Source organism: Pygoscelis adeliae, unplaced genomic scaffold (assembly GCF_000699105.1).
Source record: "Pygoscelis adeliae isolate BGI_AS28 unplaced genomic scaffold, ASM69910v1 Scaffold103, whole genome shotgun sequence".
Lineage (NCBI taxonomy): Eukaryota > Metazoa > Chordata > Aves > Sphenisciformes > Spheniscidae > Pygoscelis > Pygoscelis adeliae.
In genome coordinates, this window is record NW_008824723.1 from 1,798,673 (window position 1) to 1,812,717 (window position 14,045).

The 14,045-nt window shown below is 36.9% G+C and overlaps 1 protein-coding gene across 1 annotated transcript in view; it reads right to left on the reverse strand.

Annotated features, from left to right (window-relative positions):
- Positions 1–456: 456 nt before the first annotated feature.
- KIAA0196 (KIAA0196 ortholog) overlaps positions 457–14,045 on the reverse strand; it is a 27,541-nt gene continuing 13,952 nt past the window's right edge. The window contains exons 11-28 of the mRNA XM_009323349.1: positions 13,255–13,367; positions 12,450–12,616; positions 11,737–11,812; positions 10,916–11,026; positions 10,658–10,798; positions 9,121–9,201; positions 8,356–8,457; positions 7,526–7,705; positions 6,688–6,812; positions 6,124–6,286; positions 5,243–5,345; positions 5,061–5,140; positions 3,924–4,027; positions 3,319–3,448; positions 3,105–3,201; positions 2,545–2,698; positions 2,179–2,266; positions 457–883 (exon numbers count right to left, since the gene is read on the reverse strand). Of these exons, the coding sequence (XP_009321624.1) occupies positions 827–883; positions 2,179–2,266; positions 2,545–2,698; positions 3,105–3,201; positions 3,319–3,448; positions 3,924–4,027; positions 5,061–5,140; positions 5,243–5,345; positions 6,124–6,286; positions 6,688–6,812; positions 7,526–7,705; positions 8,356–8,457; positions 9,121–9,201; positions 10,658–10,798; positions 10,916–11,026; positions 11,737–11,812; positions 12,450–12,616; positions 13,255–13,367 (2,072 nt within the window). The 3' untranslated portion in view covers positions 457–826. The remainder of the gene's footprint in view (positions 884–2,178; positions 2,267–2,544; positions 2,699–3,104; positions 3,202–3,318; positions 3,449–3,923; positions 4,028–5,060; positions 5,141–5,242; positions 5,346–6,123; positions 6,287–6,687; positions 6,813–7,525; positions 7,706–8,355; positions 8,458–9,120; positions 9,202–10,657; positions 10,799–10,915; positions 11,027–11,736; positions 11,813–12,449; positions 12,617–13,254; positions 13,368–14,045) is intronic.

A 14,045-nucleotide genomic window follows, 5' to 3' on the forward strand; every position in this document is an offset into this window, starting at 1 on the left:
TCGATTTGCCGTCTAGCCACTCGAGCCTGTCTTAGTGCCATGAATGCCTCTTTCTGAGTAACCTTTCCCTTCAGCTGTTGCATTTGCCTCCTCTTTTCCAGTCTGATAATCACCAAGCCGCCCCAGTGATAGAATAACATCCCCCACTGACTTTCCCACAGCAGCCCCTAGCAAGAAAATTATGCCAGGTATAAAAGGTTCCATGCCAAGACTGAAAGTTACCTGAATAAACACCTCACCCCCAACATTAGTCATGTTACAGTTGCACTGGAAGAAATATTTGTGCCTTTAAATAGCACGACAGGACTTTTCAGCTATGGCTATTTAATTATTTTTCTGTCCTCTATAGAGGAAAATTAACTTTTTGTAGTATAGAGGCAGACACCAAACCTCTTTTCACTGTATATTCATTCTCACTAATGGTTCTTTTAACAGGAAAATTGACACTTTGGAATCATCAGTCCTGGCAAACTATCCAACACCTTTATTTCCAATTTCATTGTTCATCTGTGATACAAAAGTCAAACTTCCACAAATAGTTCTTCAGAACAAAAAACTAAATGATTTATACATAACAATTACATACAGCATTTATAATGTGCAGTACAAAATGTACACTGTTTGGATGAGATACGAATTGCGTACCATGCCAAGATTTAAACAAGTGTTAATTATATAGGCTAGTGCTGATGGTTACATTTCATAGAGACAGTTGTAGGTACTGCCTTAAAGCACAGAAAAGACACAGTTCTGAAAAGCTGTACTCATCCTCAGTCCCCAACTCCCTGTTTCAGGTTTGGGGGAAAGACTTGGTGCTTCTCCATACTCATAGAACAGTTCGGAATTCATCAAAAATGAAGCTAGGCACATGTGCTTCAACAACCTAAAGTAAACAGGCAGGCACAGTTAGGTATTTTCTTCATCATTCATTTGTATGCTCTATCCATCCATTAACAAGCATGTCTGATCTATGAATCGAGCACACAACACTATTGACCTGAACCACCCTGTCTTTAGGATGTGTTCCTGGATGTGTTCTTGCTTGGTGCACAGAGCAAGGAACACCGTGTCAGGCAGGTAAGGCAAGCCCCGGGCTGTGAGGAATTGCCGGCACCACAGGTACGGTGTAAGACTGGAGGAACGCTGACACCCTCTCTGCCGTTTCTCCACACAGCACCAGGCTGAAGTGGAGGCTGGCACAGGTACCAGATACATCAGCTGCAAGACTGACACGGGGACTTTCCACTACATTACACTGCGGGCTGGGAAGAAGAGAGAAACTGGAAGAATCTCCCTCTCTTTTAGTCGCGAGTATTAGCTGGGAAATGGCTTATTCAAGAATCACTGAGGCACAGCCCATAGCAAATAGGATAATGACTTATTTTTAATACCACGTATAAATAATATATCATCTTCAAATGCAGTTAAGTTGCATTTAATCCCAAAATAAAGTCTCTCCGCAGGCCCAGACTTTCAGAACTTCCCTTGTATGTGAAATAAAGAAGCTGCCTGGGAAGCCATGCTTTGGCAGGAAGGGAAGGGAAGGAAATCAAGGACTGGAGACGGTGTTTCAGCAAAATTTAGACTTGCTAATTAGCTTTTTGCCCTGCATTTAGAATACTGCTAAGTTTATTATTACTTAATTCTGCAACATCTCAGAACTTCTATTTTATTTCTTTCCTTCCCAAAAGCCCCCCAGCAATGCACACGTTCTGTGAAGATTAAATGGAACAGACTCTTCTTACATCTGCACAAAGTTGAAATCCTTCCTGTATTTTGTATCCCCTCTGTATTTTCTAGAAAATAATTTTTCCATAAGGATACTACATATAGGGCTAGTATAGGAATAGTTACACAAAGTATGCAAGTAACACAATTTGTAGTTTGTACAGGGTAAAAGGATTCATTATGACCCATTCCTATCAGGTAACAGATTTTTCATCTGTATTTCCTTCTGGCAGTCTTTTACAGAACATCTGAAAAGGGTCAATACTGCTTTTTGGACAAGGTTAACGAGTCCAATATTTTGGATATTTGTTTACAGATGGTGCCATGTTCCAGAGCAGATACGTGTGATCAAACTGCTAGCACGCAACCACTGCATAAACCAAGATTTAGCTCATCTGAACAGGGCTCCTGCTCAGTGCTACGTATGGGAGACATGGAATTCTTTCTTACCTTTCTTGGTAACTTTGTGTAGCGAATGTAATCTTCCAGGAACATGAGGGCACCCACTACATCAGTAGGCATTTCTGGTATCTTCTGGCTAAAATTAAACCACCATGAAGATCATGTTCCTACTAGCCAATCAGTTATTTGGATAAAATTACATGAAAATGCTAGCCTTGAAATAACACCGTTTCCACTAGGTACCATGTGATTCCATTACAAAAAGAAACAGTATTTTAATCTTATATTTAGTCAAATATATTGTTATTATGTCAAATATACTCTGCTAGAAAAACATACTGAAAGAGCAGTGATAATACGACTGAAGCCCTCTTCACAGAGGTGATACTTAGGGAAAAAGTAAAACATGGATACCTTGTGCACTGTTCCATTGTTGAACGAATAAACTGACCGATCAGAGCCAGAAATTGTTCTGTGTATCTTGAGTGAAACTGTTTCAACAGGGTAAGCAGTCCCAGAACTAAAGGAAGCCAGTCAATTTGATCAGCTGGCCGCTTGCACACCACTCCTGCACAGAAAAAAAAAACCCAAACCAGCACGTTTATAAACCAGAACATATTCTTTATAGCAGAAGCAAACTTAGATAATATACTCTCATGAGGTTTTTTGCTATGCCTCCCCTTCTGCTTGCCCACACATAAAAATTAAAACCTAATGTAACAACTGCATCTCTTCCATAGCAAATGGCTTAATGATATTAACTAAGGGATAGGATGGAATGAGAAAGCCAGGAGTTTGGATTCTGCTTCCTACTCTATTGTATTTGGCTTCAATATTATAACAAGCCTGCCTGGACACGATGGACTGAAGTCAGAAACTGAGTATTTTCTATGCAGATAATTTTACTATCTTCTCTACAAATAATTTCACATAGGTTTTCATTAGATTTAGACAAGCAACAACTTATACAATACCTAAATTTCTGTTGTACTGAAGTTTCGGAAACTGGGAAATGAGAAACAGGAAGTTGACAGTGGGAAAATATGGCAGACGTTTTGTTGTTATGTAGATCTGAGGGGGGGAAAAAAAAGAGGAACACAGTTCTTCCACATATTAATTTTTTTCTCAGTTAATAATCAATAAAATAGAAAAAACAAACTGTACCAAGCACCGGAATGTAAGCCTGACCTTATTTAATGGATTGTGAATGCCAGCTGCTTCCAGGTAAGCTGTGATTTCATACAAAAGAGTGTTATCTTCTTTAGGGTAAGGTAGTGATGGGTTCTGATAATGTGCTTCAATGTCAGCCAGTATTGCTCTAAAAGGAAAATAAGTTGATTATATTAAATACTTATTTAAATTATCCCCAAATAAACCTTACACGATGCCACGTCATATTAATTTAAAAACTTCAAAGACACAAAACCTGTAAATGGTTAAAAGCAAGAGTAAACCACCTTTTTTGGAATATCTTTTTACAAACATCATATTTGTTTCAAAATCAGCACCACACATTGTCACTGTTCTTACTTCTCATCCAAATATGACCTCAAATCCAGGTATAATGAAATGCAATTAGAAGCTGCGTTGTCCACTAGCATGTTCATACAAATTACTTGCCAAGTTATTTATTTTTAATGTTTTGTTGGGTTCAAATTCAAATACTCATCAACAAAAACCTGAATACAATCAGACTCCATACTTTGCCTTAATTTAGATTTTAAGGATTGCTGAGCTGCTAATAATTACATCACAGTGATACATGCAGCTCTTCAGTACATTTTGCTTCTTACTTATTGAGATTTTCCAAAGCAGCAGCCAAATGCTTGGAGTCAAACCTGCAGGAATAATTTAATTCATTGGTAATCTGTCGTCTTAAAATCTGCATCTGACCAACCTGTTGAAACAAACAAACAAAAAAAGGGTGGGGTGTTATACTGAATGCAATGAAGGATGAGTAAAGTCAAACTACGGAAAAACTTAATGAGTAACAATTTACCGTTAAATAGATTACACAAAGTCCTCACTACACCTAACAGCCTCTGTAGGGCTGCCCAAAGCAGGGACATACATACTGGTTGGACCTACTTCCTCATTTTGGTAACAGAGCACTGATTCAGACTGCCTGCAGCCAGAACTGACAGACCCCAGCTGTGCAGTGCAGTCAAAGGAGAGGAGTATTCATAGCGCTCAAGATTTACACACAGTTCATGGTGGCAAATACAGGCAGTGTGAAAAGGGCACTACAAAGGTAACAGGTATAAACCCCCAGTTACTTGCTTTTTTTGCACTGGTCAATGAAAATGCTTGTACTCTTTTCCCCACCTCTCCCTAGACCTTAGGGTCAGCAATGGCAGGGATAAAAACCAACGGAGAGGCTTGTTGTAGGCAACCTTCCCCTTCCTTCCCTGACCTTTCCTCTTCTCTTCAGTAACATAAACATTCACAGCACTCTGAAAAACACGAGTCGCAAAGTATCATTACAAAGACAAGGTAAAGAGACAGGTTAATGGGATAGCTTGTTTAAATTTTTGGCACGGTAGACTGCCTTCTGCGTGAACAAGGCAAGTTCAGGAAATGCTACCACTCCAATTTTAGCCTTAGGTACATGACGTTCACAAGGCACTGTGGGGAGTCTCAGAGCTCCTGATACTAGGCACTAAACTCAGTCTTCCCCAGATCAGATCTCTAGTGCCAGACTCCATTTTTGGCAAACTATTACACATGAATCTCAGCGCTAAGCACTTCGTAGAGTGTGAGCTGTCCATACAAACGAAGCCCATGAGCTCTTGCAAATCCAGGCCTGCTTCACCTGTGAAGCTACAGAATTCCAGGTCAACAAAATACAACATTGTAAAATAAGCAGATTAAAGTATATAACCAAAGAGCCTAGACTGAATTCTGCGTATCACTAAGTCACGTAAACCTACCTTCATTATGGAGTCTAAATATGCTGTCCAGATCTTCTGAGTTTTTGCAATTGCTGCAGAATAAACCTTGTTTGAATTTGCTGAGAAGGGTGAGGCATTAAAAAAAGAACAAGTAAGAAGAGAAATAAATACAAGTGTACAAAGACAATGGCTTTCTTCCATCTTAACCAGTAAGCACTTACCCATAATTCCTTTGAGAGGACTGACAGCATTAGTAAGTGCTTTTAAGGTATCCTGTACTGTCCTGTCACGCAATATATTTTTCTGAAACATACTGAGGAAATTCTAAATAAAAGAAAGAAGTAAGTAAGTAAAATCCTCACATGTACTCTGTGCTTAATCTTGGTGGTACAAGAGCCACATTTTTTAAAAGCAGGGAAAGAATATTTCCACAGATGAAGAGTTGAGGAATTCTGTAGTCAGACTTTGTGCTTTTCTGAGTTATGCTAATCAGTTTTAGGACAATTAGCAGATCCCCCTCATCAATATGCAGTACCCACTGTAGACAACTATTAATTCAGTTTTTGAGGAAGAACTGTCTTCATCAATACTTATTTTCCTTAAAATCTTTAACCAGGCTAGGTTAAAGGTGGATTGGATTCTCCTCAGAACAGTGGACTGGTTTCTTCTCAGAAAACAAAAAAACTTGGTTTCACATAGAGGTATTAGGGAAAAAGTCATTACATAGAATTGACACCTTATTTATATCATGGTAGACCCAAACAATCTAATTCTTTGTTGATATCTAGACAGAAAAATAGAAGTTGACCTGAGATCAACTTTTAAGTATACACAAAGTGTACACCTGCAAAAGGCATTCCTTGCAAACCAGCATTTAATGTAACACATAACCTGGTGTTACACAGCAGCATTTATTCAAGAGTACCAACTTTCACAATTATATCTGTAACTGAAATTCTTACCTTTGGGTTTGAACACACATTTTTCAAATGCTTTTAATTTCAATTTATCATTTCAAAAATTAACAGATTTTTTTATTTCACTAGAAGTTATTAAACAATAAAAGCATCGTGACCTTGAGAAACCGAAGTTCAAAAATTACCTGCAGTTCCTTTACAATCATGAAACACAGCAGCCTGTCTAAACCATTGAGACCAAAGGTACCTAAAGTATCTTGGATCTCTGAGAAGAGACGACTATTGGTTACTTCCTGATGAGTTTTGATATCATACCAGGTGTTCATTTGGTCAATGTAACACGTGATTCTGAGGAAAAATTAAACAAACAACTACTTCAGAATAAGCTGCAGACAGTTCCTGTGATAATCTGAGTAATGAGCTACCTTATTCAGGCAGAGATTAGAAAGACTCTCTAAGTATCTCAGGTGATGTTTAGTTACTCCTCTCTCTGTAAGGGTTCTGTCACCCTTCCCTGGTTTCTCTCTCCTCTATTTGTGTAACGCAGTTTTCCTTCTTAGACAAAAATCACAACTTTTCTAGACTATTTAAAATGTACAGGATGGATTGGGTAAATTTGGTTTTAGATAAAGATGGTGATATGACAGCTAAGGAAAAACTATTTGTTGTATATTTTGTTTATATATGGTGGAATTGGAGCAATCCAATGCATGGTGCTGTAATACAAGCTCGTGACACACAGTACTTACTTCGGGTCTGTGATCCTCAGGATTTCTCTACAAAGCCGACCAATAAATGTTACAGATTCATCCACAGGTGTGAATTTTGGTATAGGAATATGAGTAGACTGGTATATGCTTTGCCAGTCTTGAATCTGAAAAATAAGTTTTACAGTAATTTGCAGCGTTACTATTGCATGTTTTTAATTTGCTTAGAAATTTTATTCCTTTTGTTTAATTTAAAAGTAGTACACTGTAAAACAATATTGTAAATTACACATTGCAGAACACTATAAAAATAAAGCAAAGAGAAAGATGAGTGTTATGACAAAGAGCAAGCAGAAGATAAGCATGGAGGTTGAGAGAACTACCTACACTCCTGGTGAGAATTCCATCTGCTCCTTTCAGCAGTAAGACTAGCCACCATTTTGTTAGCTAAATTTAAGATCTATTCACTCCACCACTTGTGAAATATCACAACAAAAAGAGCTGGTAACTACTGCAATCTTTCTAAGCCTGCATTCTCATGGCTAACAATAGACACAGAGAGAACTACTGTGATTCAGTAGTTACTTTCCGTTTTCTTTGAGAAAGAGAGGAAGGATATTGTTCACTGGCAAGAGACATTAAAATATTCTGTTTGGGGTACTTCGCTCTTCTTACGTACAACTAATGCAGTGGGGATGCTGAAATCATTCAGAAAAAGCTGGGGGCAGATGTTTTACACAGTAGTTAGTGCATTTACTTGAAGTCACAACAGTATGGACTGTGCACAATGGCGTACATATGCTCCATCAGTCACAAGCTTTAACATCCAAATATAAAGACATTTATCAACTTTTTACTCATTCTTGTTTTTGACCAGCACCTTTGTTCTTAAGAAGTTATTGCACTCCTGTTCCACATTGTAGTTAATAATACGAGACACTTCCTCTTGCCAAATTTTTAAACCATATATGTTGACATAATCCTGGATATATTCAAATGATCGATGGAACCCATCCATTGTAGCTGCCATTTCTTTCAGTTTGGGCATCAGTTCACTTGGCTACAGACGAAAGAAAAAAAAAAGAGGATAAAACCAAAACTGTGAACAGGTAGAATACAAAGAAAATGTAAAAGGCTTCTAAATGCCTTTACACAGCAACCTCTAGAGGATTTCACTATGCTCCAGCCAGAACTGAAAAACACTGAGAAATTTATCAAAGGTTGTTTGATACCTGAAGTAATTCTTCTTACTAGATATTTTTTCCTCCTGCTTTTAATGTTTATTTTAGGCTTCAGTGGTACTATTGATTGATGTGGGAGACTCAAGAATCTGGACAGGATCAAAATAAGGATTCACACTCCTTATTCTGTCATTGCCTTTCTACGTTTACCTGGCTTATACATACCATGTGTTGTCATCAGTCATCACAGACAAAGACAGAACTGTGAACTCAGAATTGGTAGGACACTTGGCAATAGAATAAAAATATGTTTTTGAATTCTATGTACTCTTTGCAGTTTATAAACTCATTTTAACATCAAATAAGGCATTCCAAATAATCTTTAAGAAATTCAAAAAGTGTACTTCTTTACAAAAAGGAAATCTGCACAGAAAAGTAGGAATTATTTTCTAGAAGGTAGTATAATAAAAGAGGTCCCAGCAAATCCAAGATACATAAAAAAATAAAATCAAATCAAGCTGTTACACACCTTGGCTCTAGGATTAAAGATGAGTCCCCTGTGAAGAGCTAGGGCTACCCGTTTTACCAGCTCTTTCCTTATTCCATCCTCTAGTAATTGTTTTGGGTCCACCTAAGTAGAAGAAACATTTTTTTCTTAGGGTCAGAAAGGTATAAAAAAATATAAAGTTTGTACTAAGACAGATATTAAATACTTCTGACAAATTGGAAAGCACTGCCAACAGACGCACTTTCCCACTAGTGCTTGTCCAAAGAATAAATATTGAAATACTTCTACTAGATAATAAACAATTCCTTTAAGTTGAATGGCAAAGATCTGTAGTTCCCATATTCAACCTTTGTTAATGATCCATTGAGAACGTCGTACACAACTAACAAGCCAGTGTGTATTAAGAAGTGTATATTTCTTCAAAAATACTTGCTCCTGGTCCTGAAAGAGGTATCTTAATGTAGGAAGAGCACTCTTCGCCAATGGAAGAAACAGCTCTTCAGAAAAGCTTGCAGTCATTTTTCCAGTAGGGAAAAAAAAAAAGAGCGTCAATTAAGGTTGATGAATCTATTTACAATGAGGACTGTGGGTTCTTAACGCCCTTAAATAATATAGTTCTTATCTGAATGCCAAGTTAGGTGTCGCTGTTTGAAAATTTCTATGCAAACTTGTTTTTTCTTGTCTTTTTATCTTTCCTCAAGGTCTTGCTTAACATGCTGAAATATCTGTGGTAAAGTGCTACTTGCTACTGAATGACTTTTTCCTACTGGAATGATGGAACATTACCTTGATGATACCAACTAAAGTAGTTTTCATCATGAGGATACCTTCAGTGAAGATTGAAATCGCATGGGTTAGCTTGGCAACCTTTAATAGAAAGAGAAAATACAATTTATTGAAATGATTCAATAGATTCAAATAATTACTCTAAAAAAGATATACATCTTTCACAGTGGTAGCTTCCTATTTTACATTGAAGTAATTTGTGCTGACATACTTTCAATTTTACATCTTGTTCTACACTTACTTATAGTACAATAATGATCTTCCTTTTAATTAGATCAATATAGGTATGTTACCAGTGGGAAAGAACAGGTAACTCTCAGAGGCTTTACAGAGATTACGGGAGGAAAGACCTAGCTGGCTATATCATATGCGTACAAAACATCATGGACAAAACTCTAAGTTGGTCCCTTTGAGCAGGCTAGGGACACAGCTTGAAGTAGTTATTCCATAATAAAGCCAGCAATGAGTCCACTTCAATATTTCCACTGATTTAATACAGTAGCACATTCACTTAGTTTTAAATTATTAGGTGAGCATCCTTAAGCTCAGAATTCAGGCAAGCCAGTCTTTTGCCTTTAAGACATTTACAACATAGAATAGAGACAACATAGTTCAGACTTACAATTCTACAGAAATCAAAAGTGAAAAGCTTTTGTGTGAGATGATTCATTTCCCCTCTACCTCCTTAAAATAAAAGAAATATTGAACACTGTCTCCTCCTCCATCCCTGCCATCCCCAAATAAACTGTCTTTAAAAAGTTTAAGGGGGGAGTCTAAAGCTAGTGTTTAGGTCTGAACGTCAGCTTAATCCGAGACCACAGCCTGTTTGTATAAAACTCCTAACAAGTGAGCACTCTGGCAAAAACTGATGGAAAAAGCTGGCATCTTAACTGATAATTGGAGAGCTAAAAGATACTCTTTGAGGGAAAGCTACTGGTCTACTCAGGTTTTTGCTCCTCATCTTCCTCTATTAAAACTAAAACCAAATAATTTTAATGTTTGCTCACTCTTCCAGATTGATAACAGTGCAGAAAAAAAACCTACAAAAAGCCAATGAGCAAAAGCAGCTTTATCTGATCAAATCAACGTGCCTCCATCCTGTCTTCACATCTGAGGGCAGCAAAAAGCTCAACCCTGCTGGCTTATTCAGTCTTCAATCTTCTTCTCCTGGAACAAGTGTTCCAAATGTGGAGAGCTTCATTTCAGACTTGGGTTTTTAGTTTCCCCGCCCCCCAGCCCTACCTAAATAAATCAAAATATCTTTACTCTCATTTATCAATATATTTAGTTTTCCTCCCCTTTTCTGCAAGATCAAAAGTTTAAACTTTTACAAACAGAAGAGCAGAAGTTACTCATCTATCCTCAGGAAACCTAAGGTATACTCATGATAACACTAGTCAATTTTAATTCTTACTCAGTCAACAAATCCAACTTCATTGTTGAAGTTTAACTCTATGGAGCTGTACCTATTTAAACTTAGGTTGAAGTCAGCCACCTATAAGATACGCTTTTTCAGCATTCCCTATTTTAAATGCACCTCGTATCGTGGTCCAAGCTGAGCATAATCTCGTAGCTTGTCCTTATCAAGGCGAGTAGGCACTTCAATAATATCATGAGTCTGAAGCTTTATAATTTTGAGAAGAGATGTAAACATGCTTTCTGGAATTATCTGTAGAACCTTTGTAAATGAGAGAAGAAACAAACATAGTCAGTATATTCTCATTAAAAATAATAAATCTTCAATTAAGGAGAAGTAATTAGAGAACAAGACAATTACGTCTCTTCAAATGCCTACCTTTCTAACATAGGAAACCAATTCACCAGAATAATACTGAGATACACTGAGAAGATCGGGACTGTTTGCTTGATTGATGCGGAGAAGTGGCAAGTCAAGAGCAGAAGCAAGCTAGAAATAAAGTCAGCATTTTAACTTCAGTTTTTCTAATATAAATTGCATGTTTGAACTCTCTTGCTCAGGCTCTTAACCTACAACTCAAAGCACTAGATTATTCCTAAAGAGCAGTGTTACAACATCAGGTTTGCCAACGGAAAAAAAAATAATTGTTAAGTCAAAAAAGCCCAACAGTCTATAATGCTACACCTCCTCCTATTCGTTTTTTTTTTTTTTTAAATCTTACCAGTTGTGCGAGATATTTTTTTCATTGCAATTTTACACTCCTCCCCATGCCATTTCCTATTCTTATTTCTGCAGAAAATATTTTCATCTGATGCCAGATCTTCATCATGACAGACAAAGGGCATAGCCCTTTACATAACTTTTGTAATTCCCTCAGCCTCCTCTGATACATACGTAGAGGATCCCATCTATGCACCAATGTCTCCAGCAAATAACTAATGAGTAGAGGCTGGATGATGAGACTTATTTGCCTAACAGCAGCAATATATCTGGCTGCATAAAAAACCATGCATAACTTGGTTTTATTTTCTTTAAAACTAACCTTGAGTTAATTTAATACAGTCTAAAAAATCTGGATATAGAAAATGTTAGTAAAAGGAAGTTTTGACTCTTTTGTGACTTCACAGCGTAAGGCCTATTTAGCAAATGCTCTGGTTGACCAGCAGCGTTCAACTACATTCACTGTTGTTCATGCTTACCTTTAGGAAAGTGGCTCTGAGTTTAGTTACCATAGATGGACTGACTCTTATGCTTTCCTGCATAATAGATGTAAAGCTGGGGTAGGAAACAAATAAAACAAATCAGCTTCTTCCCCTGAAACTCTTATTTTCAGCTCTTAAATCATATGTCACCAGCACCAGTGTAATCTGGAAATGGCACAGGAGGTCACTAAAGAACTTCATTAAAGGAGGATTTTGGTCTGAAGAGGTACTGGCTAGGAAAAACCTGTAAGATAAAGGGGTAGGTGGGGCAAAAGAAGAGGGCATCAGGGAGCATTAACAGCCAAGGTAATGAAGTAGCAGCTCAGCAAAATCATACCATGGAAAAGGAGTTCTCTAACATTTGTCTTTCCTTGTTTGTTTTTGGTTGAAACAGGAGCCCAGTATTTTGGAGAACACTTAATTAAACGAAAGGCTGGAGATAGAAGCTTAACAGAATTGTTATAGTTAGAACAGGACAGACAGTAAAAAGTTACAGCATCACTTAACCTGCAGCTAACAACGACAAGGATGGCTGTTAATTCTTATTCAAGTTGGTGAGAGTTAAATATACTCAACAACTCATAAGAACAAGGCTTCAAGATTGTTTTTAAATTGGAAAGTTTATAGTATTAATAATATTTATGCATGTTATTTCCCACAAGTTTCGTGAATGATGACTGATTTAGAAGAAAAAGCTCCTGCTAAGATACCTGTCAATTAATTGCCAAGCATAAGAAAGATCACCAACTATCTGCATGGTGATCAAGACCTCTTCTTTAATGTTGATAGTTCGGATCATCTGATGGAGAAATTTGCGGGTGTCAGCCAGAAACTGGCAAACTTGCAGGTTAGTTTCCAGCTGGTGAAACTCTTGGACCTATATTTAAAAAACAAACAAAACAAACCAACCCCATAAAACAATCCCTTTTTTTTCTGTTCATCTTTAAGGACAGCAATACAAATAGAATCAGTAAACTGACATATTTCTTCAGGATGTTATTACAGTAAGACACTTAACAAATCCTGGCCTACTTTAGAGTGTGTTAAATAATATATTTCACAAAGTTACTCGAGGAGGTGTACTGTGAAACACCATACTGAGTATTCCTTTATACCCTCGAAGTAGAAGAAATGTACACATAACAAATATGGATATTTTTATTTTGCCTTTCAAATCACCCTCTCTAGCTTCAAATGAATTTATTTTCAGAATTTCTAATAAAATGAGTAATGTTGCCAAATAATATTTAATACTGAATTCATTTCTTTGAAAAACCCTACTAATCCTCAGCTGCAGGTGGCATGATTTTTCATACTGTATCTCTTATTTTACAATCACAAGGTCTATGAGCAAGTCCTGCTGACTGTATATATAAAGCTGCAAAGATCTACAGACTTAAACAATTGTTAAAATGCAGATCTGTTTTGTAACTCATCTATCGGAAGTCAGTGCATGTGTATCAAATGATGTTTTTCAAAAGGACGGTCATTTATCTCAAAATTTCTTTGCCATACCTCCTCCAGTGCCTGTATTAGCTGCACAGTTTTTCTGCCTGCTGCAGTGGAATCATCGTAGTTTAGAGACATTATCCGCTTGGAGATTTCTCTGAACCAAGCCTGAAGATTTTCTAGAAAAATTTAATCAAATCTTTGCATGTACGATAAGCAACAAAGACACAAGGAACTTGCTAGTCAAAACAAACAAACAAGCAAGCAAGCAAGCTATACGTGTAGGAGATTATTTTAGAAGTTTTCATCTTACTCTTACATTTCTAGTCTCTCAATATGTAGACTTGTAAAGTGGAAAATGCTCAGGTTAAGTTTCACATACAACATTAAAAAAACCAACTACCAACACAAATGGGCATTATATATGAGAGAGATATATATGATAAAACCCTTTAAATCACAAATTTGTGTTTTATGAACTGTTTTACAATGTTAATTGCCCTGGCAGTTGCAATTTCTATCAAAAAGATAAAGGGAAATATTTCAGTAAGGTAATTCTGCTTCAGTGGAAGCAAGTGAGAAAATTGCCTGTATTCTAAATTTTGTTGTTTTGGATTGATTACAACTGCTGCCCTTACACTGACACTTTATGCAGTGTTCCTCATCAAATGAGAGTGTGATTTACAATTCTTATTCCTACACCAGTTCAAGGAAAAAAAAAAAAAGGTATTTAAAAAAATAGAGCAAGAAATTTGGAAAGAAGTACAGATTCAACGTTTTTAAGTCCTTGGAGAACACCACTCAGTGCAGACGAGAAGTAAAAGAAGGTCTGAAAAAATGCTAATAAAACAGAAATC